Source organism: Lutra lutra, chromosome 1 (assembly GCF_902655055.1).
Source record: "Lutra lutra chromosome 1, mLutLut1.2, whole genome shotgun sequence".
In the NCBI taxonomy this organism is placed as follows: domain Eukaryota; kingdom Metazoa; phylum Chordata; class Mammalia; order Carnivora; family Mustelidae; genus Lutra; species Lutra lutra.
In genome coordinates this window covers 207790722-207816844 of record NC_062278.1, presented here as the reverse complement: position 1 = coordinate 207816844, position 26123 = coordinate 207790722, and the positions used below count along the sequence as shown (strand labels likewise).

Below are 26123 nucleotides of genomic sequence, written 5' to 3'. Positions count from 1 at the left end.
TCTTTTAATTTCGCCCTTTGCCCTGTTGATGTCACTGTTCATTGACCATCTAATATGAAGCTCTCCCTGCCTGGATTCATCTTGACCATGGCGTAGCGGACTTTGAGTGTACCGTCAAATTCTGTCTGATTTAGAATTTGGCAATTATTTTCCTAAGAAAGACCAGTTTTGCTCAGCGTGTGCGGTCGGGCTTGGAAATGAGGGTGTCACTGACTCTACCGAGAGAGTTGTGTTGGGTTCCTTTGTCTGTGGTGCTTTGGAACAGACAGCAGAGGATGACACATTTACCCATTCTTCGCTGAAGAGGCTGAGTGCCCTAAAGGCAGGTTGGGATCAGGCCCTGCCACACTAATGCCATATTCAGTCATGCAGCCTTTTGTTCTCTCCTTGAGAAGGAAGCATGACTCTTTCCTTCAGCATAGACAACCGCATTAAGTTTTTTAAATGGCCCGCTGTTCATTCTCTCCTTGTCTTCCTTTGCTCTAAAACAAACCAATCTAATTTGTAATAAATTTAACTCTTAGCCTAGAATATGCACTAGAATATGTCTCTCTCTTATCTTCCTGCTTTGTCCCGCATTATCTGTCTTCCTCCCTCCTTTCATTTCTCCCACGAAAGATTGATGTCAGTGGGATTTGCAGTAGCTCCCCCCTCCCACTGCTTTTCATGTCCCTTCAGTTGTGTTGTGGGAGGCAGCAAGGATCTACTCTCCCTAGGGCCCTGTCCCCTCCCTGGCAGGTCTTAGGAATCAGGTGTACACTGTAGCATGGCAGGATCCCCAACAGGACATGCACTAAAGCATCATGATAGAAACTAACCCATCTCGAGCCTTGCACCATGATTTTTCCAACATGCCACACAGCTTTCGTGAGCTGTGTTATCATGAGTAGGTAGAGATTGAATCTTAGTTTATTGAGCATGTATTATGTACCAGGCTCTGTTCTGGGCATTGGTGGGAGAACTGGGGAGGGTGGTCTAGTGAAGGTCTTCCCTCGAGCTTTACAAATTCATAGCAACCAATTTTTCTTTTTTAATTCAAGGAAGTAATGGGAAACCTTGGTCTCCTGGCTTTCCACGTGTGTATGTGGGACACCCTCTGAATGAGCTGCAGGGTCTCTGACAGTTAAGTGAGGAATCCCATGCACCTGGTGTGGCAAGCCCCGTGCACCTTGGTCATTAAGTCACAGGTGTGGGTCAGGTGCCCTCAGGAGAGAATGGAGACGTGACTCCTTCCTGTCTCTACCAGAGCTAAACAGGGCTGGTGTCTCAAGGTGGGGGGGAGTCCTTTGCAGACAGAAGCACTGTGTCATGAGGAACATCATTACTGTCATCCCGCACTATCAGTCATTGATCCAAGGCCTTGGGCAGTTTTTACACATGTTTCATTGGTTCTAGGAAATTTCACTTCATGAGGCTTCTGGTATCATTTCCGTGTCTTCGACAGATAACTCAGAACGGCTGTAAAGGGAAGACTGTGAGGGTGGGGGTGTTCAGAAATGGCCATTTTCTAGAGTTCCCTAGAGAAGCAGATTTTCACAGAAGAGCAGCAGAATTGGGATCTGTCTTCTAGGGGAGTCTTGGAGTCCTGTGGGCAAAATGGCCGCCACTGCTGTGGATAGAAAGGAAAAGTTTCGGGGAGGCTGAATATTCCCCTGCCAGCCCCTTAAAGAGGCAGTGGAGACCTTCAGTGAGAAACAGAACCAACGTCTTGGCAGCTGGCACACTGTAACAGGATGAGGAAATCTTTTTTCCTTCCTGAAGTTTTGGATCTGAGAAGCTCAAGGCACCACATCTGAATTCCCGCAGCTCACTTTTGTGTACCATAATAGAGTATTGTGCTCCCCCGCTGAGAGTGGTAGCTGCTTGCTTAGGCAAATTTTGTGTATTTGGAGTCACTGATTCCATTTCCAGACAGAGGACACAAGGTCTCCTTTGTGGGTGGACAGTCAAAGAGCAGAAAATCACCGGACGGAGAGCTTCTCAGTGGTACTCTGGTTGGAGGCATAATTTCATCAACGTCAAAAATGACCTTTCTCGTAGACAATAGCGTGGATGGATCCCAGGGGGATCCAACTGAGTGGAAAAAAGAGTCAGTCTCCAAAGGTGATATACTCCATGATTCCATTTATACAGCATTCTTGAACTAACCAAATTATAGAGGTAGAAAACACATTAGCAGTCACCAGGGCTTAGGGACTGGGCAGAGGGGGCGGGGCGGTGGCCACACAGAGGGGACCACGAGGAGCCCAGCAGTGGCCGAGCCGCCCTGGGTCTTGACCACGGCGGAGGTTCCGTGAAACCGCACCCTCACACTCATGCTAATAAATGCTTGTACGAGATGAGATCTGCGTAAGATCTGCAGATTGTACCCTTCTCAGTATCCTGGTTTACACGTGGCCACTGGGGGAGACAGAAAGAGGGGTCACATTGCTTTACGACCTCCTGTGAACATTTCCTTAGTTCAAAACGGGGTTTGTTCATCATAGTCTTTCTAAACCCACAAGTCCTGAGTGTTGAGATTCTGACTCTGGAACATAGGAGACCGAGAGAGAGGGAGGAAGGGAAGAAGGAATTTATTTCGAGTTGAAGAAGTTTTTAACAGACACACGTGTGCACGCGCGCGCACCCACACACACACACACACACACGCAACTGACCAGATACAGCCCTTTATCCTGCCGGCGTCTGTGGCACAAAGTGGTGGCAGGATTCGGTCCCAGGATCGGCCTGCCCTCCAGGCCCCGCAGGCTCTGCTGCACAAGAGTGCGCTCGCTCCCGTAAGCCCCGCTTCGGAAGAAACGGCCAAGAGCCAAATGCAGAAGGGAACTCCCCCTCCCCTCCAGCATGCTTCTCGGGGCCTCTTAAAGCCAAGCAAAACCTCAATTTTTAATTGAAAAGTTACATCTCAGGGTGCCTGGGTGTCTCCATTGTTAAGCATCTGCCTTCGGCTCAGGTCATGATCCCACAGTCCTGGGATCAAGTCCCGCATCAGGCTCTCTGCTCAGCAGGAAGCCTGCTTCTCCCTCTGCAGCTCCCCTTGCTTGTGCTCTCCCTCTCCCTCTCTCTCTGTTAAATAAATAAATAAAATACTTTGTAAAAGAAAAAAAAGTTATATCTACAATGCATACTGTGACACATCTGACCGTCGAGGAAGGTGTGTCCTCAGCCCCATTGGGCCCTTGTCCCCATCCTTCTGTTGCTCTGAGACCCCCTTCTCCCCATTCGCTGTTCAGTCTGCTGCTAGACCCCAATGCATGCAGTACATGAACTGTGCATCTGTTTTTTTTTTATTTTTATTTATTTATTTTTATTAACATATAATGTATTATTTGCTTTAGGGGTACAGGTCTGTGAATCATCAGTCTTACACAGTTCACAGCATTCATCATAGCATATACCCTCCCCAGTGTCCATCACCCAGCCACCCCCTTCTTCCCTCTCCTCTCCACTCTAGCAACCCTCAGTTTGTTTCCTGAGATTAAGAGTCTCTTATGGTTTGTCTCTCTCCCAGTCCAATCTTGTTTCATTTTTTTCCCTCCCTTCCCCCTACAATCCCCTGCCCTGCCTCGCCTTTCAAATTCCTCATATCAGGGAGATCATATGATAATTGTCTTTCTCTGATTGACTTATTTTACTCAGCATAATACCCTCTAGTTCCATCCACATCGTTGCAAATGGCAAGATTTCATTTCTTTTGATGGCTGCATTGTATCCCATTGTATATATATACCATATCTTCTTTATCCATTCGTCTGTTGATGGACATCTACATTCTTTCCATAGTTTGGCTATTGTAGACATTGCTGCTATAAACATTCCGGTGCACATGCCCCTTCGGATCACTATATTTGTATCTTTAGGGTAAATACCCAGTGGTATGATTGCTGGGTCATAGGGTAGCTCTATTTTCAACTTTTTGAGGAACCTCCATGCTGTTTTCCAGAGTGGCTGCACCAGCTTGCATTCCCACCAACAGTGTAGGAGGGTTCCCCTTTCTCTGCATCCTCGCCAACATCTGTCATTTCCAGACTTGTTAATTTTAGCCATTCTGACTGGTGTGAGGTGGTATCTCATTGTGGGTTTGATTAGTATTTCCCTGATGCCGAGTGATGTGGAGCACCTTTTAAATGTGTCTGTTGGCCATCTGGATGTCTTCTTTGCAGAAATTTCTGTTCATGTCTTCAGTGTGCATCTGTTCTTAATGCGAATGTTGGCCCGCCGTACAAACAGTTTTCTCGCTCTGTGTTTGGAGTCATTCTATGTCGGTACTTCGGCCGGACCCTTTCTTATCAGCCACGTTGTGTGCCGCCCTGCAATGTTCCAGAAGTCGAGTTGTCTTCTACTCATGGACACTTGGGTGCTTGTCCTTCTTCTGCTACTTCTTGTGCTGCTTTGAGTTTAGCCTCTTGTCCAAAATACAAGTTCTTGACAGTGTGAGGGTAAGGTCTCTGTTTCTGTCTTTCTGGCCCCTCTCATGGCTGTGCAGTGATTTCCTTCTGTCTGGATTCCTGCCTCAGGCTTTACCTGGTGTGGGCTCCGGGTCTCCCATCAGCACTGTAATTGTGAGGCGACAGCAAGGGGCACCCCCTGAGGCATTCAGAACGGACTCGTTATCCCAAACCATCAGGCTGCTGCCTCCAATCCATTTCTCTTTGTGAAATGAAAGTAGCGTAGCTTCATGTTTTGCTGTACATATATGCCGTATCCCTTAATTCCAGCACAATTACAAACATACAAATCGTGTAGGGGTATGTGTGTGATCATTGCAGCACAAAAGTTCTCACTGACGTCCAGATGGCATTTTACGTACGAGTATGTGTGTGGTGTCGGTGTCGTTATCTCAAAATAACATCCATGGAGTTCCTTCGGCGGGTAAAGGCTGAAGGGAGCCAACATCCCATCCTGTCCATTTTTTTTGAATCACCAGGGCTGGATGAGGCTCGGTGGAGTCCCCAAGTCCAGCCGTGTGTGTGTGTGTGTGTGCACGTGCGCGTGCACGAGCGCAGGGGTGCAGGGTAGAAGTAGGTCCACTGGTGGCCAGCAAGAGAGGCTGCCATCCCCAGACACTAAGCCCGTCCCAGCACCTGCTCTGGGGTGCCACGGTGGCATGGTGACCTCCCCAGCTCTCGGAGCATAAGAGGGGTCGTTTCCGAGGAAGGTCTGACGACAACAGCTCTCCCAGAGGAGGGGCAGGAAGGGGGAGGCCACAGGCAACAGCCGGCCCTGGGTGGTGGCCCCGAGCACCCAGGGCCCAGGGCCCTGACGCATCCCAGCCCATGGTCAGACTTTCTCCAGGTGCTGTCCAAAGGTCAGCTCTCAACCTGGCGCATGTCATGTAAAGACACCATCATATCTGCGATGCAAACGTTGGGTGTTTTTCCTTCCCTACAGAGTTGGTAGGCAAAACACTGTGGGAACCCGGAGCTGGGAGTTTCTGTTCCGCCCCGCTGAGCAGGGCGGCCCCGCTCCCGTCTACATGCAAACTCTGGCAGAGACCCAGGCCCCTATAAATAAGCATCCGGGCTGCTCCAGGAAGGCCGGGCTTCCTCTTTTTTTTTTTTTAAATGGAATTTGCAACAGCTTCTGCCCAGAACATTTGTGTCCAAGGCACTTTCATCTCCGAGGTGTCCTGTACGATGACCATGCAGAGGTTCTGGAATCCTTCCCACGGCAGGTGGGTCACAGGACGAGCCCTACCAGGCCAGCCTGTTGAAGTACAGAAACAATTATCTCCCTTCTGTGACCTCCGTTTCATATTTAGATGGGAGTCGTCATGGTGCTCTTTCTGAGGACCGAGCAGGAAGCTCCTTTCGGTTCCGGCCAAACAGCTTATTAGCAATGGAGTAGCTTCCTCAGTAAGTTCTGGAAGCCCAGGGCACAGGGGCCAGCCGGGGCCCAGGAATACATCTCGGACACCACTCGATCCGCAGACTCTGACGGGCCTTCCCTCCCCGCAGACTGACTCGCAGCACAGGCTTACGACGAGAGTGCCAGAGAGGAAACACAGAACGGGCCACACCGACATCTGTGACACTAGCCCGGGAATCAGGACAGAGGTCCCAGAGTGGAGCGGGTCGGTGCTGCTCAGAGGGGGCCGTGGACCCGGTGTGGGAACCAGCTGTAACCATCTACCAATGAGATAAGCAGCTTGAGCTCAGAAAGCAGATCAGCTATGTCACAGAGCACACATCTGAGTGAGGCTGACCCGTTTTTTTGGCACAAAGACTCTCTCAAGAGAGCAGTGTGTCCGTCCACCTTCCAGCCTATGCTCCTACGCGTCGTGGATCACCACCTTGAGCAGTTTCGTGTAGCAGCTGTGGGTGGTCCTGAAACCACCCCTGGTACAAGATAGCGTAGAAGAAACATCACAAACCGATAGGGAAGAGAAGGTTTGCGCTCCGAATTAGGTCTGGAAAATTGGCCGTGTAATGTTCCTGCACTTCAAGATTCTATTTATTTATTGGAGAGAGAGAAGAGGGGGAGAGGGAGAAGCAGGGTCCCTGCTGAGCAGGGAACCCGATGCGGGACTCGATCCCAGGACCTCAGGATCATGACCTGAGCCGAAGGCAGACACTTAACCTGACTGAGCCACCCAGGCGCCCCAATGTTCCTTCACTTCACGCACAAAATGAAACAGGTCTGGGTTCAAAAGTGAAACGGGGAACAAAATGTAGCCTTCAAAAGAAACCAGAAGAGAAATCGTGAACCCATCTCACAGTGTGGGAACACTTGCTTTCGAAATGTCTTTTCAAATGACCAAAATAATAAATGCTTTTTTTAGAGAGTTTATAAAGCTTTAAGAGGAAGAATCACCTATGATTCCATCTCCTGAGTAGAATCACCGATGCCCTTCTGCTTTCTTCTCTCTGACCTTTTACCCGTTGGTAGAAATATTTAATAAAACTAGGGTCACATGATGCCTACTACTGCATATCCTCCTTTTCCGTGAAATTCACTATTATTTTAAAATAATGAAACAAAAGGAATACAAAACTACATATACAGCATGATCTTGGTGGTAGTGGTTCAGTTTGGTGGGGTTGCGTTATACACTGTTCATTAAATACATTACTGTTCTTCAGAATCAGAAGTTTAGGGGCACCTGGGCGGCTCAGTCAGTTAAGCGTCTGGCTCTTGATTTCAGCTCAGGTCATGATCTCGGGGTCGTGGGACCAAGCCCATGTGGAATCTGCTGGAGATTCTCTCTCTCCCTCCGCCTCTCTCTCTGCTCTCTCTTTCTCTCAAAATAAATAATTAAAATCTTTTGAAAAAAAAAATCAGAAGTTTAAAAAATGCTATGCAGGTGAACATGATTTTCTTCTCTCTAGTTTGACCTTTTATAAATTGCCTGCAAGGAGCATGCATTACTTTTGCCCTCAAGGAAAATAAAACATTGTCAGTCCCAGCCTAGTGTCCCAGGCACTGGCGTTGGTTGGGATTCGGTCCCTCCGTCTTGCAGTTGGCCTCAGACTACCCGTGAGGCACGGGCCCCTCCCTCAAATGCATCTCCTGGGCTCAGGGGGGAGGGGTGCAGGGCCACCACCATTCCCCCTCTGCCACCCCTGGAAAAGCCATTCACAGCACGAAGGCCATGCAGCGGCCACGGCTCTGCCCCAGCCTGGGCACGCCACCACATTCACTGCCAGCCCGTCCCAGGACCCTCCTCCGGGAGGATGAGGAGGCAGGAGCATGTGTCAACGGTTTTCTGATGGGTGTATTTCGTGCACGTTTTGGGGGCATCTCTTGTGCTCATGGGATCGGCAGAAGCTTTGCAGTCAAAACATTCCCTGCGAGCAGCCCCGTGGCTGAAGTCCCCTGGAGTCCCCGTACAGCCCTGTGGATGCTGAGCACGGGGGCTTGGCTTGGGGGCTGCAGCATGAAACACTGTAGGACACAAGGCTCTTGGGGGTTTCCTTCCTCACGGCTGCCTCGAATTTGACCCATCCTGAGCCAAGGCCATTGGCAGCCACTCTTGAGAAGAAGTGTAGTGTGAAGGCTGAGATCCCTGCTGTTCCCGGCATGTTGGCGCCCGTGATCGTGAGTGAAAGGACCAGCTAGGAGGCCCTCGCAGACCACAAGTCTTCATAGGCAGGAAAGGAAGTGAGCGTGGCTCGTTATTTTGGGAGCCGCTCTCAGGAGCAAAAAGACGTGCCTTCATCAGCAGAACTGCAGAGACCAAGGAAAATCAGCAGCTTTGCTTTTTCCAAGTCTCACTTGGTTTTTATTTTTAAAGATTTTTTAAGATTTTTTTAAGGATTTTTAAAGATTTTATTTATTTATTTGAGAGAGAGAGAGAGAGGGAGGGAAAGCACAGAGGGAGAGGGAGAAGCAGGCTCCCCGCTAAGCAGGGTGCCCAAGGCGGGACTTGATTCCAGGACCCAGGGATCATGACCTGAGCCAAAGGCAGACGCTTAGCCAGCTGAGCCACCCAGGTGTCCCCCTAAATGCACACTTTAGAACCAAGTGTCCATCCATCTCTACAGCTCTGGGTACTGTTTAAATGGGGAGGGGGTACCCCTAAGCCCAGATGATAAGCCAGGCCAACGTAAGTGGGGGGCCCCCAGTAGGCTGTGTAAAGCCGAGGTACAGCCTCCCCGGGCAGCTCCAAGCCAGGCTGCATTGGGGCAAAAGCTGTGTACTCTGCTCCCATGAGCCTCACGTGTGCCCTCACCGTCTGTGCCTTGATGTTGCAGGCCTGGCGCAGGTTCCTGGGAAGCTGTGTGCCCACTACGCCTGGGATGCCGGTGTGCTGCTGCAGGCCTGGCCGGCTGTGGACCCACAGTTCCTTCAGCAGCCGGATGTGGTGGAGATGGCCGTCCTGGTGAGTGTCCCCCACAGCCAGGTGGTCAGGCCTTTCTAACCCACCCGGCCTAACTCGGCCGGACCGTTCCCCGCCTGTCTTACGCTCATACATTTCGGCTTTGAGAGGTCACCATGCACTGCAAGCCTGTGACATAACCCTGCCGCGCATCAGAAGTTCGGATCGCCTTGCCCTCCTCCCTCGGCGTTCCACTCTCCTCCTCGGCTCTTGCTTCGTTTAGGGAGGAGGGGGATGGTGAGTGGTTGGCGGAGGGGGAACACCTCACTGGGAAAGCTATTTCAGAACAGCTCCGGAATGTTCCTTTTTTTTCTTTAATTTCTTTCTTTCTTTTTTTTTTTTTTTGTAAATTACGTCATTACAGATGCATAAAAGTAGTTTTATATTCCAACCTTTTACAGAGCACATAACTCAGATAGTTTATCCTTTATGTAATTTTTACATCTTTAATGTGTTTACTCTGAAACACATTATCAGGAATTTTTAATGCTGATGTGTCTGAAGAGGGAAAGGGAAACAGGGGGCCCTCTTGGCCGGTCTCTGAACCACATGTGGGGCCAGGCCCTTCACATCCAAGATTTCATTGAACTCTTAACCACTCCGTCAGGTAGGAGTTTCCCTTCTCATTGATTTCACTTGAGAAATTAGGCTCAGAGAAGTCGGTCACCGGTCCTGAGGTGATTTGTTCATTGGTCAGTAATGATCACGTGACCTGCTGTGCATCAGGCACGGTGCCAGGCTCTGGTGGGTACAAAATCAAACAGGACAGACAGCCTCCCTGCCCTGATGGCACTGAAAGCCGAGTGGGAGAGAGGGAAAAGGAAATAAAAATAAATAAATTAAATTAATAATAATAATTAATAATAATAATAAAAAAAATAAATAATAAAAATAAATAAAAAGGAAAGAAAAATAAAAGCCAAGTGGGAGAGGGAAAAGGAAAGAAAAATAAATAAAACCACTGCAAACGGTGAAAAGGGCCAGGACCACACCACCCAGGAGCTGAGGGAGAGCCCGGCCTCACAGGGGCCCAGTTGGCCAGGCCCCAGCTCTTCTGCGTCTGTGCAAACCCTGGGCCCAGGCTGCCGGTTGGTGTTTAGAAAGATGGCTCCATGCGGAGACCCGGCCCCTTCCCAGCCGCTTTCTCTCTACACCACCTCCCCTGATACCTCATTCCCCCACTGAAACCCCACTTTGCTCCCCCCACGGAGGGGAGGACGTGGGCCTGCCCCGGTAGGCTCCTTCCCCAAAACTTCAAAACCAAAAATAGCCTGGTGACACAGAGAAGTTTCTTTACCTTAAATAACATTTATAAGAAATGATCTCGGGTGCCCCTGAGAATTCATCCTCAGCGTGAGGAAGTGCTAACTTGAGAAAACGAAGTTGGAGCCTATCAAATACCATTCTGCTTTAGTCGCTGCAGAAAAGACCTCTCGTTCTGGTCGTCGGTAAAATGGTTTCAGATTATTGTGGAAATGAAAACCCAAAGTTTAGGCTGTGAGTAGGACACCCTGCGGGTTCCCCCATGGGGAGAACCTCCAGCTCGGGGTACCATGCCATGTGGCGGAACTTCCGTGGCGGCCTGTGTTCTGTGTCCGTGTGATCTCGGTTGGTGCCCTGGGCAGAAATAGCAGGTGTGGTGACAGTATGGTGTCATTCCGCGTGGTTCGGATCTGCCATGTCCGTGTTCTCTGTGCCCGTGGTATGCAGGGCTGGGCCCAGCCCTGGGGGTCCCCAGCCCAGAGGTGCTGCCTCAGCATTGACCAGCTCAGTGCCCAGGAGGGACGGTGTAAAGGGCTCACGATGGGCATACACATGGGCAGTTTCTGTAACTTCCAGGTTAAGGCATGGAGCTTGGGAATGAGACTGTCCTGCTTGGAAGTCTCCCATTTTACAAGATACTTTTGTAGGCCTCTGTTTCCTCAGTGATGAAAGGAGGCAAGCGCTGCGCCCAGCTCTGCCTGTTGTGGAAAGAATTAGATCAGATGTTGCCGAGCTGCTTGGCCTGCTTCTGGACGCTCTAATGACAAAACCCACGAACAAGCAGTGAGTGCCGACTAAGGGCCAGGCACTGCCCTAAGAACTTTTCCAGATACTGACTCATTGACCCCGCACCACAGCCCTGGGAGCGGGCTGGGTTACCCATGTCACAGACGAGGCAGCTGTGTGACCAAGTCCATTTTACAGGTGAGGGAAGGGCGGCAGAAGGGGGCCCAAGCCCCGGGGGAGACGGCAGGGTCCCCAGCTACTAGTGTGGACATCTCTGCTTCTGGCAGTTGGGCCATTACCGCAAGGGGGTGTGGGGCCTGGGCTCGAGGAGCAGTGTTTCCCTGGTGGGGAGAGGATGCCTGATCAGCAGAAGCAAAGGCAGGGAAAGCCCTCAGTGATGCTAGGACTGGGAGCCATGGAGAGGGGAGCATAGGCCATTGGGGAGAAGTCCAGGCTCCACCCCTGAGAGGGTTGGGGGGCTGGCAGGGCATCTGATCAGGGAGAGGAGAGGACCCAGGCGGTCATCCATCCCATCTCCACCACTGGCTGGGTGAAGTGGCTTCACCTTGTGTGCTTCGGCTTCCCCGTCTATAAAATGGGCACAGAGCCGTCATGCCTGTCCCTCACAGGCTTGTGGGAGGAGAAACAGGTTGGCTCGCGTGGATCGAGTGGCTCAGACCCGGGCACGAAGTGAGAGCTAAGTCAGCAGGAGCTTTCACTGTCCACAGCTGTCACAGGGCTACCCTTGTGTCACTGGGTGGCCATGGTTGGGGCGGGGGCAGTGCTCTCGGCCAGCGGCCCATCAGGCAGCATTTGGAAAAGTCTGGGAGAACAATACTGAGGCCCGCCCGAGGCTGTGAGTAATGAGAGGAGGTGGCAGAGATGGAAGCTTGCAGGGCCACCAGATAGGGACTGGAAGACTTCTCTCAAGTCAAACGGCCACTCTCTGAGGTGATTTGAAAGAGTTGCTTTCCCTTTAGGCCCCTGAAGGCCAAGTCCAATATGGAATCCCACCTGGGCTTCGGTTGTCCGTTTAACTGGTGCCTCGTGCCCGGAGGCAGCATGATGGGGACCCACTCGCTCTGAGGGGCCTGCCCTGAGTAAGGCAACTTGGGGGAGTCTGAGGAGCCAGAAGCCAGGAGAGGGTGCCGGGGGCCACGTGGGAAGGCCTGCTGGGCTCCCTGGCCATATCCCGAGGCCACAAGCCCCACCCCTGCCCCAGCTGGGGTCAGGAATGACTCAGCTCCCTGGACAGGCGTCCCCAGGGACAGCTGAAGGTCAGCCCCCAGGCTCCAGGGAAGCACTGTGTCTAGAAGTATTTAGGATCATGGTGCTAAGGCCGTGTATGGAAGAGGACACCCCACACTGGCTCCTTCCATCATGGCCGGGAGTCCCAAGGGATACAGGGGTGTAAGGCCTAGTCAGCTGGTCCCTTCGGACAGGTTTTCTCCCTCAGTGATCTAGAGGATTCCATCCTTAAAGAAGAGAAAACTGAAGTCTAGGCCTGAGGGTCTGCACAAGAGCATGTGTTCTCTCCTCCGACGCCCAGAGGAGCCCTTGCCCTGGGCCCCTCTTCCCCGACTGAGAACCGAGAGCCCAAGCCGAAGCCGTGACTTGGGAACAAGCACCAGTTCTAAGAACGCCGTGTTTGGGGCCCCCGGGACTTCACGAAGGGCACAGCTTTGGTGTGACAAGACAGGAGGTCTTTTCTGAGGTCTTGGTCAAAGCAAGCACGTAGTCCTGAAAGAAGGCGGCTTCTAATGGCTTAGAAACAAGACGGTGGGGGGCGGGGGCACCGTCCTTTGAACAGCAGCCCTAGTCCCACAGCTCTAGGACACCAAAACCCTGCATCCGAGAGACTCGGACTTTTTTAGGAGAACCATTTTCTAGAATATTTCAGGACACAACGTGTTGACATCTTGGGGGCTCCCACCCAGCCATGTAAGTTGATGCAACCAAGAAAAATGCCACTAAGTTCTCCGCGCATCTGAGAAAATGGAGTGGGTGATGAGGGACACCTGATAGGCTTCGGTTGAAACCTGAGAAATTATTGCTGGTAACTTTTCATTATACAGTGACTCTATTTTCCCAGTTAAAAACAAAAAACAGAAAACAAACAAACAAACAAAAAAAAACCAGGGGCATTAGTGAAAGAGTTCTTAGGGGAGCGGTGGGATGGAGGACTTGAAGCGTGGCGGTTCAGAAGCCGTGTGGGCCCTGAGAGCTCCTTCCCCCGTCCCACTGCCAATTCCTGTTTGCTGGGAAGTGTGTCCTTATTGACCGGTACTCAGAACAGCCACTGATGTCAGCAGCTGGACCCGCCCGTTCTCAGCAAGGCTGAGTTAAAGTGATGTGGGTCCAGTTTACCTGCCTTCCCCAGGAGCTGGTGCCCCCCAAGGCCTAGATAAAATCCTCAGTGACACTCACTGTGCGCAAAACCTAGAGTCGATCCCCAGTGACACAACTGTCCCTCTGCCCCCTGGAAGCCGCTGAGGATTTTGACCTGATTTCCAGCACAGCTGGGACAGAGCGCGCTCCAGGTGTGGTGCCCACACGCACTCTCCGTGCCGGGGCGCCCCCATCCTCTCTCTCCCAGTCTGGGGTTTTCAGGCATTACTCCTATCCTCGCTGCCCTCTGTCCTCTGGGGAAGCTGGGGCCGCATCTTCTTGGGGGCCACCTGTCACCCTCAGGATGCTGCTCATCGTTTGTCTCGATTTTCTCCTTCTCAGATCAACAACAAACACCACGGCAAGATCCCGGTGCCCCAGGGTGTCGCGCGGGACCAGGACAAAGTCCATGAGCTCGTCCTCCAAAGCGAGCTGGGTGTCAGGCTCTTGCAGGGGCGAAGCATCAAGAAGGCTTTCCTGTCCCCCAGAACAGCCCTCATCAACTTCCTGGTGCAGGACTGACTGCAGGGGGCGCCCCTGAGGAAGGAGGCCTGTGTGGGCCCAGGACCTGGCAGCCATTGACGTCTTGAATGTTTACCTCTGCGCTCTGCTGGTCAGGCTTGGGCAGTGAGCCTGTGCGGTGGGGCCCGGCGCAGGGGTGAGGGTGGGTGTGGGCAGAGGAGCAGAGACGGAGGGCTTGGGCAGCCGCAGCAGGTGGAGGAAGCCACCAGAGGAACTGCTGGGTGTTTCCTGGGTGTCAGCAGGAAGGCGAGAAGAGAAGCAAGTGAGAATGAACGTGGCAAGCGGCCTGGGAGCTCTGACTCCTAGAAATTGCACACTCCAGGGACATGACGGTAAACTGAGGACCCACAAGCACGGGAGCAGCGAGGACAGCCAGTGTTGGACAGGTGACAGCCTGGGCATCGTGGCAGATGGTCCCCTCGCTTTCCAGCTAGATGGAGGAGCCATGGGGGTCATGTCCAAATATTCCGATGGTCTGCAGAAGCTGCTTTGCACCCAAAGGCAGGCGGGGCGGGTCCCTCCGCAGTTGTCCCCACTGCCGGGCCAGTTCTGTTGCCAGCTCCCGGTGAAGCACCACTTCCACCCTCCGCCAGGGTGTTAGATGTGCTTTGTGGTGTAGCAGAGCCATGCCGGTTCTGAGCTCAGCTGGAACCCAGCCCAGGGCACACTGCAGCCCCACAGGGAGTCTGCTCATGTGTGCCCCAGATGGCAGCGCCGTTGACATAGGCCCCCATGCCGGGTATTAGCATGAGCTCGCTCACCATGGTCCAGTGGGCCAGAAGCACCGGGTACCGCCTCCATGTTCAGGCTGCTGCCGCCTGGCTACCCAGGAGGTGGCCAGGAACAGACCCCCGTTGCCCGTGCATTACAGTAATCTGGTTTTCTATGAAGTCAGCAGTTAGGTGCCCTTCTCAGAACTGGCCTGAGCCACTGATTCATACTTAATGGGCCAGTGGGAGAGAATCCAGCCATTCTATGCCACTGAAAACCTCTATTTGTTTTCTGAATCCGTTTTTCTGAAGTAGCCTCAGATGTGGCTGTAGTCGGGCAGCTAACAGATGACCTTTTTTATTGCAATAAAATGCGTGTCATGTATGACTTGGGGACATATGTGTGATCTTGGACTCGCCGCCATATTTCCTATTCTGGGAGTTAATCGGGAGCAGATCGAGGGGTTTCATTATCATCAGAAGCATCGGCCACGTGGGTATACATACCCTATTCCACATGTGAATTTGATCTAAGCAAGTAGATGCGGAAATTTGATACAGGGAGGGAGCCTTGAGTGTTTCTCCTCTGTTGTCCTGTTTTCTTCCTAAAGTAAGCTGAGTGGCCTTGAACCCATCAACAGGATAGGGCAGGGAGCCCTTTATCTGCACAAAATCTGGCCAGAGCCACAGGCCATTAAAGCCTCAAGGCTACTGGACTGACCCGCCATGGCTTTGGAGAACTTTTTCTGCAAGAGGATAAGCCTTTTGAAAACAAGAACTCCTTGGTGCTCCTAGAGATGGTTGGTATAAAGAACAGTGGAACAGAATGCTAATCCCTGGGGGTAGGGAGGTGGTGTGGGGAATGATCTCAGTCCTTTATTAACTGCCTTGATTAGGTCAAAAACCGGACCCAACAAGTTCACTTGTATTACGTCATGTAACTCTCACAAAAACCCTACAGGGAAGGAATTATCCTCTGGTAAATACAAAGAAACCCAGGCTCTGGGATTCAACACCTTGCTCAGTTTCCACAGCAGAAAAGGAGAACTGAGATCCAAACCCACATCTTCTGGCCTCCAGATCCCCGGATGCACCCCCGCCGTGTTTGCCCGGCCCCCCACTCCTCCTCCCCCACCCCCCATATTTGCCCATCTTGGCCCAAAGTGCCACAGTCAGGAAATTGAGATGTTGGCCAAAAGCCGGCATTCTGAGCAGAGTCTGGCCTGGCCTCTCCCTGTGGAGGCCTCCCTTCTGTAAAGCCGGGAAGTCACAGCCCTGGACACAGGTGGGTGCCTTCTGAGAGCTCAGGGTGGGTTCCATAGGGCTGGAGGCGGAGGTTATTGCCAAACTGGTGGAACGCCCAGGTTCATGGGCAATGGGAGGGGAATGAGTGAAGAGAGTTTATGCATAGGGAAAGCAGCTCCTGGGAAGCCGCATGGCAGGAAAATGCCGCCACGCTAGGCGCCAACCATCCTCCAAAGAAAATGAAATTGATCCCTGAGACCCTAAAACAATAAATGAGCTGGGCAAAGGCTTAGACATGCTTCCTCCCAACTTAATTACCCACGCTTGGGGAGCTGGTTAAGGAAATTAGGGTGCAGCCAAAGGTGGTTTATTTTGAAAAAAATGTAATATGACCTTTTTCTCACGAATAAATCAGTGTATTTACACAATGTGATCCTGACCATAATTTTTTAAAATTCCAACCTTTTCAGAGAGAGAAGGAAGTTTGCCCACAAATCATTGGTTGAGAATCCTACGAGTCATTTCTTCCTTCTCTTTACGTTTTTGGCATATTCCAAACTTGTATGGGCCATGTGGTATTTCAGTAATGGGGGGAAGCTATCAAAACGTACAATTTTGAGAAGATCTGAATGAGCCAAAGTCCTATCCCCCTTGATTTTTCTTTTTCTTTTTTTCTCCCACCGTAGCAAGTTGCCAGCTGGGATGTGTTCCCAACTAGGAAAACATAGGTTGTTTGTTGTATGCAGTAGAATCTAAAGAAGCAGAAAGCAGCCCCACAAAGCTGGTGTTTGCAGCCCCTCAGTGTGGGCAGGTGCATGACCCTCCCGAGCATCTCTCAGCCTCAGAATCTTGCAGAACAGGAGGTAACATTCCCGTCATGGAACTCTCTGGTCCTCTGTGGGTGACCCAATATGACCGCCAAGAACGTGAGCCTGGAGTCGGCCAGACCAGGGTTCTGGGGCTTTGTGACCACGTGACTCTGTCACTTGAAACCTCAGTGAATCTCTGTTTTCTCAACGATAAAACAGGAGTAAAAACCGCACCTTGGGGTATGAGAGTGAAGTGAGGGAATGTGTGTCAAGAACCACAGAAAGCTCTCAATAAAAGAGAATGGCCCAGGGCGCCTGGGTGGTTCAGTGGGTTAAAGCCTCTGCCTTAGGCTCGGGTCATGATCCCAGCGTCCTGGGATCAAGCCCCGAATCGGGCTCCCTGCTCTGCCTGCCTCTCTGATAACTTGTGATCTCTGTCAAATAAAAAAATAAAATCTTAAAAAAAAGAGAGAGAGAGAATGGGCCATAATGAGTAATCTTGCCTGAGTAAAAACAGGCTGATGGTCTAGAATGGGATTATCTTTGGTCAGAAAGAAGGGAACATTCAGAAAAATACACATCCTAGGCCTATTGAGGAAAAAGACTTAAGCAGTAATCTTGGAGGAATTTTAATCCCGTTGGGTAGAATCAGCCCTATTATTTGGTATTTTCTCCTCCTGTCCTGAAACCTTTACGTTATGTGCTTCCATCAATTCGTGCCTGCTGGTTAGTGTCTTGGAGCTTCATCTGGGGGACGGTGACCTCTCTTTGGTGCTGGGGACCCTCTTTTCTTTAAGTGGGAGCCCAGGCCACAGTCTGACAAGAGTCCCGGAAGCTCCCAGCCTTCTTCTGGTCCCACACTGTCCAGTCACTTTTGTCCCAGGACACACAGGATTGTGACATGGGAAAGAATGCAGCCAGGGACAAAAAGCCAAGAACTGGAAACAATATGCTTGAGCCTAGCTTCAGCCCTTAGATCAAGTCCGGTTCGGGTGAGGTGGCCTGCCTGTGGCACCTGGAGTAGAAGGTTTCCCGAGTGGCCGCTGAGCCCTTTCCTCCACAGCAGCTCCAAGAAGGGAAGCCTGTGATGTGCTGGGGCGAGGGGTGGGGATGGGGGGCAGGAGGGCCTCTTGACTGTGTGGAGCTGCCATCATCCTTACTGTGTCACCTGCCTCAGCCTGGGGTTTCCTGATCGGTGGCCTGAGGCTTCGGGGAGCAATGGCCCAGTGGTGTGAACTGGACAAGATTGGAGCCACGGGGAAAAGTCCACCAGAGACTCTGATGGGCCTTTCGTGGCCCAGGGGCCTCTTGGCAGGCCAGTGCTCAGGCAAGATCAAACCGGAAGCAGGACATCAGAAGTTTTTCACTGACGGGTCGTTTGGGACCACAGGCCAAAGAGGGCGTGGTTCCTGCCCCAGTTGGCCTCCCCGCCAGCTGCCCTCCTCGGCCTTCCTCCTCCTGGGAGAGGTCATGCTTACAGGGTCATCTTGTGTACCACACGGCATTGCAGGGGCTTTGCTACTACTCTGACCTTCCCACATCAAAGCAGCAAAGTGGGAATTGTGACCCACTTCCTAAAAAGAAGGAAAGAAGCCCAAGTCATGACTCCCTAAGTCATAGCACGAGGAGCTGCCAGAGCCCGGACCAGCTCCTGGCCCTGCTTCCCCCACAGCACCCACCTGCTGACCTGGGAGGCAAGAAGTGGGACGCCCTGGGGCTCATTCTTGCTCTTTCTGTCCAGAGAATTCTGAACTGGAGCTCTGGCATGCGTGTGGCCCTGCGGGCGTGTCCCTCCTTGCAGAAGGGGTTGAGCTTTTGTGAATTTCTTACATCAGTCCATCGCTGGCCGTGGGTCACTTCTGAGGGGTGGGGATGATAACTCCTGGGCATCTGGGGATGAAGGGACTCGCCTCAATTCAAGGAAAGTATCCGGAGAAGGGGCATCAGCAGCCGGCCCACGAAGGGGATTGATGGGGGTTGGTGCCCCCAGGAGGAGAGGAGGTGACCCTCGGAGCCCAGGAAGCAGCGCGCCTGCACGAGAGGAAAGGCTCTAGAACAGCAGCCAGACTCACAGATCGTGGAGTGCCGGATGGAGTCTGAACAGGCCCAGACGCCCCTGGCATGCCTTGTGCCAATACGCTGTGCGGCTTGGGGCAGCGCTGCTGGCCTCAGGGCAGTAGACAAGACCAGTCAGGGGGCCTTCTCATCCCCCTTCTGCTGATGACAAAACTGTGGCTCAGACGGGCTGAGACTTGCTTGAGACCATGGCTGTACATGGAAGTATCTTGACTCCGATCTGGGCCCATTCCACTCGCAGCACCCCTCCCCCGCTTTGTAGGGCAAGCCTGGTGCTCCCAGCGGCAGAAGTCAGCTCAGGACATCAATCATCCCAATGGACGAGCCCCACCGCACCCTAGAGGTCAAGGGAAGGCACAGGGTAGGCAAAACGAGAAGAATTTGCTCTCCCCTTCCTCCCTCAGAGACTGAGGAGCAGAAAACATCTGCTTCATGGGCTGAGTCCCTGTCCGACACTCCAAGGGTGGGCGGCTAAAGGCTCTCGTCCAAGCTGATGAGTCTGGGGTTTGGAATCTGGGATGACCAACAGTGAGTGAGGCAGGCATCCCCCAAGGGTGGAGGGTGGGCAGTGCTGGGGCCAGCGGGAAGGAGAGAGCCTGGAAGGAGAAAGGCCAGTCCTGGAGGCAGAGGCCCAGATCCAAGGGTGGGGCCCCTCCAGGCTTCCATCATACCTCTGGGCCAGTCCGCATGGGGGAGGCGTGCAGGGATTGTGAGGCCCTACAGAGGAGGTGGTGACCAGGCCCGCTGAAGTCACCCAGCTGGCCGGGGACCCAGCACATCTGACTCACCTTCCCCAGCCTCAAGCCCTGAACTTAAATTCCCGTTCTCACTGGGACTGTGCAAGAGCGTTGCCTGGCCTGGACACCCAGGATGTAGGAGCCATGGTCTGGGATCCCCCAATATCAGCAGTGATAACATTTACTACTTACTGTGAGCTGATTATGTGGCAGGCCCTGTTCTACGAGCTTTACCACCAGAGGGGCCTCGCTCATCTTACACCTGAGAGCCAGGACTCTGACCCTGCTCACAACACCGCTGCCCAAAAGCCTTTATGCAAGCTGGCCCATGCACCTCCTGGATTTTCCAAGACAGTCCTGGTTTTCTCTCCCATGAACCCAGGGCCCCCTAGAAACTATGCAGCCCACACTTGCTGACCTGTGGTCAGGGAGGTCAGCCCACTGCGGGTGCACAGCTGCGTGAGTGTATCCCAGGTGTCCCAAGGCACCCAACTCAGCGAGGGCCCACTGCAGGGTCTGGGCTCACTCAGCCTGGCACTGACCACTCCAAGGGGCCATCACCTCTGACCGACAGATGGAGCCGCCTTTGGGCCCCATCACTGGGACCTAGAAGTCAGGGAGTCAACTTTGCTCAATCCCACACACTGCTAGGAAAATCCTAAGGAAGGTAGTCGGGGAGACCTGGCCTGGGCAGGCCTCATGGTGGCCGAGGTCACCACCTTCCCCAGCTCATTTCCACACACAGCAGAAGGGATCACTGACCTTGGCTGGCCCTGGCTCCTTCCAGAGAACCCCCACCACCACACCCGTGGGCTACCCACGGGACAGGGAGAGAACCATGTCCTGGGGAGGGATTCTGCTTCCTCAGATGGGGAGGTGACGGGGAACATGGGGGTGCGGGGGGTACTGAACAACGTGGGGTTAGTCGGCGAGGCAGGACGACCCAAGGAGTGATGTCATTGACTGCATCTGGCGTGTCACTCGTCAGGAAAAGACAGGAGCCCCCTAGAAGCAGAGCCAGGGTGGGCCCGAGGGGGCTCGCTCTCAGTGGGGGGGCTGCTGTGCAGGACCAGGCTGGGAGAAGCAGCTGAGAAGCAGGGCCTGAGCCAAGTGTCACCACATATTTCCAGTATTCCCTACCGATTAACCCCTTAGTTGTCAGTTAACATCTTAGTTTTCTTTATTTTTTTTTTTTTAAGATTTTATTTATTGGAGAGAGAGAGAGGGAACATGAGACAGAATGAGCGAGCATGACGGGAGGAGGGAGTGGCAGAGGGAGAGGGAGAAGCAGGCTCCCCGCTGAGCAGGGAGCCTGATGCAGGGCTCGATCCCAGGACCCTGAGATCTTGACCTGAGCCGAAGGCAGATGCTTAACTGAGCTACCCAGGCGTCCCCACGTCTTCTATTATGAACTGAATCTTTATGTCTCCCACAAATGTGTATGTTGAAAGCCCACCCCTCGCCAAGTAATGGTGCTAGGATGTGGGCCTCTGGGAAGTGATGGGGTCTGATGGGGTCACGAGGGTGGGGCCCCCCGTAAGTGGCAGCAGTGCCCTCGAAGGAATCTCAGAGAACTAGCCACTAGGCTCCCGTCCCTGCTTTCTGGTGCGGGAGGTAGAGGGGTTCATGGTGGGGGACAAGGAGAGGTCAGCAGTCTGCAACCCAGAAAGTGTGCTCTCACCGGAGCTCGGCCGTGGTGGCACCCTGGTCTCAGGCTTCTGTTTCCAGAATCGAGAGGAGTACATTTCTGTTGTTTGTAAGCCCCCCAGCCTGTGGGACTTGGACATGGCGATTACCATCTCCGTCCTGGGCAAACAAGCTAACTGATGAGCAAACATCTCCGTGAACACAGTAGAACTCCTAGGTGCCCCTCAGAGAGTGAGTGGACCAGACCTCTTCACTACCTGTTACCTCTTTACCGCCTGCCCCACGCTCCCTGAGCACAAAGACCGGGCCTGCCTGCTGGTTATCTTGCTTGTCTGCTTTTCATCTTCAGCGATAACAAATTTTAGGTATCAGCTAACTGATAATCTAAGTATAACATCTAAAGCCCTAAACCTCCACGGTTTCACAGCAAACCTTCTTTCTCATTCCCAGAAATCTAATCCTCTGGAGAAGGAACAGGGTACAAGCTCTGTTCCACCGGATGGAGCTTCACGGAGGGACGCAGGGGGAGGCAGCCTCCATCACGTTCAACACCTGGTTCTCAAGGTCGCCCAGGACATTGACATCCGGCCTGCAGCGAAGAGGGGAGGGAGGGATGGCGTTTCCCAGGGAGGCGTTTATGTGCCAGGTCTGGAAGGGGCATGGATCTCTTCCGTCCGCCCTCTCCTGGCCTCCGGGGAGCTGGGAAGTGTGGTCCCGGCTGCTGCCACTTCCTGGCCGCCACCCTGCTTGGGGGGAGGGGGACACCCAAGAGTGTGTTGGGCAGCTAGCTGCCTCCTGCTGCCCCCGAGCAGTCTTCACCCCCACACTCTTACTCGTCAGGGCGCTTCTTCCTGATCTTCCATGTCCTTGAAGCTTCCAGACCTCTCCTGGGGGACAACTCTCTTTGTCCTCTCAGTTGGGGAGAGCTGCCAGCTGTGTGCTTGCCGTCACAGACCCGTCCCTCCCCTGCCCTGCCAAGGCCCGCTCTGCCCCCTGCCCGGCCTCGGTCCATGGAAGTGCGTGAAATCGCAGACCTGCCACGTGCCATCCTGTGTGTGGCCGATTTTTACTGCAAAGGTTGGTCCCCAAGTCCCCCTGGGGGACTCACACGTTCATTTGTGGAGGCCGTTTGGAATGTTTTGTTGGTTTGGAGGATGTGGGACATTTTGAGAGGTAGAGAAAGGCAGGCTTCTCAGATGCCCTGCGGGGAACCTGGGAAATTCTTCAGATTCCTGCTTCAGAAGGGTCACAGTTGTTCATTTGGTGTGGAAATGCGGCACATCCCTGAGTGTGTGACTGTGTTTGCTTCTGGAGCCAGACGTTTCCGCCCCACGCCCTGCCTCCACCTCCACACACATACACACACTCTCACACCACACCACACCACACACACACACCACATACCACGCCCCACAACACACCACATACACACATACATACCCACTCACACACACACACACCACACCACATACCACACCCCACACACACAGACCACATACACACCCACACACACACACTCATACCACACCACACACACACACACCACATACACACACACACACACCACACCACACCACACACACACCACATACCACGCCCCACAACACACCACATACACACATACATACCCACTCACACACACACACACCACACCACATACCACACCCCACACACACACACCACATACACACCCACACACACACACTCATACCACACCACACACACACACACCACATACACACAGACCAAATACTATACCACACACACACACCCCACATAGCACACACATACACATACCACATACCACATGTACACACATACACACACCACATACCACATGTACACACATACACATACCACATGTACACACATACACACACCACATACCACACCCATACACACACACCATACACACACACTCACACCACATACAACACGCATACACATACCACATATACACAGACCACAGACCCACCACACACACACTACGTACACACATACATACACACCCACACCACACACACACACACAGTGCATACACCACACACACATACACACATCACACACACAAAACACACAACACATACATTCACCACAAAGCCAAGGGCCTGCTCTGGGGGAGGGCACCCCGGCCATTTATTTTTGCCTGATAGAGGACTAGCCTCGCAGCCATGTGACTAGGGGGCCGCGGGGAAGGCCGTTTAGTCATGAGAAGGGGTCCAGGTCACAGCTGTCACTCAAGGAAGTGGTCGAGGTAGGGGCCACGGTGGACCATGACGCACAAAGTAACCCCCATCCTCCCCAGGTCTTGTGTGGGCCACCATCCCCCGAGCCATCAAATTGTGCAGGCTGGTCTCCTCCGACAGCACCTGCCTGTGGTGGAAGCCCTCCGTATTGTTCATAAAAGCAAGTAATAATAATCAGGACACACTCGGAGTGGCCAATGTGTATCCATCATTGATTTTGTGCCAGACACAACCAGACAACTGGCCCTAGTAAGTGAGGCAGAGGACTCTGGAACTCAGCTCGGCTGGAGGCCCAGCTCCATGGTTTCCTGACCCTGAGAGCTTGGCAGGTGACTTACCCTTCCTGAGGCTCGTGTCCTCCCCTAAGGGACAGGGTAACAGCTCCAGCCTTGACGTTGTCCTGAGGAGTTGAAGTTACGTGAAATGGCTTCGAATTAGCCAGTACTCTCACAATTACATGCTTTATCCCATTTATTCCTCACCCTGTGGGGGTCTCAACAAGAAGGACCCCACTTTACAGATGAACAAACTGAGGCTTGGAGGTGTCACCCACCCGTCAGTGTCTGGAGGTGAGTGCTCTTGAGTTCTGTCTCACGATCTGGGGGCTGATTGCAGAGTTTATGGGAATTAATGGTGTTGTACCCTTGGGACATGCGCCTTTTCTGAATGTTTCCTCAAATGTTTACATTTTGGAAAGTGTATAACGCCGAATACTAAAACAAAAAAAGCCAATCGTGACCCACCCAGCCTGGCCCTGGGCTCCATCTACCTCCTCACGATTGCACACCCCCAGCCCGCCCCCTCCACAGGGCGACCACCAGGCTGGGGGGGTGGTAAGGAGTGGACTCTGGTACATAGCAAGTGCTTAGCGCACACTAGCTCCCTACCCTTCCCTCCCTCCCTACACCCCTGGCAATAGGACCATTCCACTGGGGTATGATCGCTGAAGTGGGTTGCAAGAGTGCATCTCACCCTGCATGGCCCATGGAGAGGCTTCTATGGGGCAGTCTGGGAATGGCCTAACAATCCGGCATTTGGGTGGTGGCATGGCTCCTAGAGACCAGCCACAAAGGTGCCCATCTATTTTTATTTCCCCCTGGGAGAGTGGAACAAGTTTAAATGCCTAGGCTGCCTCTTCTGTAAGGTTACAGGTATGGTTGTATAGGTTGTAGACTGCACAAAGGTATCTAGTCAGGGGCCAAGTGGCCAAGCCATGTGCCCATAGGACTATGAATGCCCAGAGCAGGCAGTTTTTCTTATTCATATAAGTATGTTACAGAGGTGATCAGTGGCTTTGCCTCTCAGCCCCTAAGTGAAATCTTCCCTACAGTGCCTCTCAGCTTAGAAAGTCCTAAGCAACAGGTCAGAAGAGCTAAAAGACTGACCTTCAACATTGGTCCAAAGTCTTAATGTGATTCCAAGGGTCAAGAAGTGGTCACAGACTTTTGGGTGAAGCTTGGTGGCACAGGACAACTTTGAATTCTGATTCTGGCTCCCCCAGGCTCCATGACCTTGAGCAAACTGTTAAGGACATCCAAGACTTTGATCTCCTTAATTATAAAATTGACCCAGCGATGCCAGCTGGTAGATGAGATGGGTGTCCTGGGCGGGAAGACTGCTGAAAATAGTCTGGGGATATTTTGTAAATTGAAAACTCCTGCATAGCCCAAAATGACAGTCTGTGGATTTCTTGGCAGGGAACAAAAGCATAACATTTGGATGAATTTCTTGCAGCCTCTCGGTGAGGACTAAGGCTAAGGCTTCAGTTCTGGCCCCTCTGGCCTGGGCTGCCAAAAGCTTGGGGTGGAGGGTTCATCATGGGGCACTCGTGGAGCCCACAGTCTGTCGCAAACCTAGTCTTGATTGTCAAGAACGGGGCTTAGCCCAAGGGCGGGAAGCCTTCTGGGGAGGGAGCTTCAAAGCAAAATGCTATGTGGAGACAGCTGTGAGAAGGGAATGAGGGGCTGCTGGAGGAAGCTCCATTGTTTATTTTAAGCCTAGAAAGAAGGAAAGTTGAGGGAGCACAATGTGGTGGTGCCGGCAGTTGGGGCCCAGAAGTCACGGGCCTTTACTTGGATATTTCCCCTGGGGTAGAAATGAAAAGGAGCTAAGTGTTCTCTTTACCATAATGTTGGAGCCAGAGCCCAAGGGAGCCAGGAAGGGGAGAGGGGTGGGGTCAACAGCCAGTTGACTATGTCTGTTGTTCCGGACCCTCTTTGTGGGCCACAACTAAGAACCACCGGATGGTGAAATCATGCAGAGATTGGCCAACTGCAGCCCATTGGCCAAATATGGCCCACTGCCTATTTTTATAAATAAAGTTTTATTGGAACACTCGCCGCGCTTAATTGTGTATATATTTGTCTGTGGCTGCTTTTGCAAAGAGTCGAGAAGCTGTGACAGAAATCCTATGGCTCACAGAGCCTAAAATAATTTATCATCTGGCTCTGTATGGAGAATGTTTCTTGACTCTTGGAATGATGGGAGAGGCTTGGAGGGTCCAAAAACTTGGGTTGAGTTCTGGGGTACATATTTCCTATCCGGCCACCTTGGGCAAAGCTTTAGGCTCTCCAAGCCTGAGTTTCTTTATCTTTCTTAAATTGGATAGTAATTGCCCACAATGGTCTACCCAGTTGTCATGAGTATCAAATAGATATTATATTTCTTTGTATTATTTTAATGGTTATTTTAGACATTTCAGCACGCAAATATAGCTGGAAATAGTCTTCCTTCAGTTTATATCGTACTGCTTCACGGCATGCAAATTGAAATGCTTCACAGAGTGGAAATTGAGCTGCTCTTCCTGTCCTTTGAGCTGCTACTAAATACTTTTTCTCTATGTGCAATAAATCCCATGTAAATTGCTTATTATTTTTGTTTTAAACAGCCAACAGTCTTTATTTATTTATTTACTTATTTAAAGAAGATTTTATTTA

The 26123-nt window shown here is 52.2% G+C and overlaps 1 protein-coding gene across 3 annotated transcripts in view; it reads left to right on the top strand.

Moving 5' to 3' along the window:
* LARS2 (leucyl-tRNA synthetase 2, mitochondrial) overlaps positions 1–14812 on the top strand; it is a 151527-nt gene extending 136715 nt beyond the window's left edge. The window contains exons 20-22 of one of the 3 annotated variants that reach the window (XM_047695984.1): positions 8694–8821; positions 13538–13744; positions 13960–14812. In XM_047695984.1, the coding sequence (XP_047551940.1) occupies positions 8694–8821; positions 13538–13717 (308 nt within the window). In that variant the 3' untranslated portion in view covers positions 13718–13744; positions 13960–14812. Of the gene's footprint in view, positions 1–8693; positions 8822–13537 lie in introns of all 3 variants that reach the window. The other 2 variants (XM_047695976.1, XM_047695991.1) reach the window with 2 other exon arrangements.
* Positions 14813–26123: the final 11311 nt, after the last annotated feature.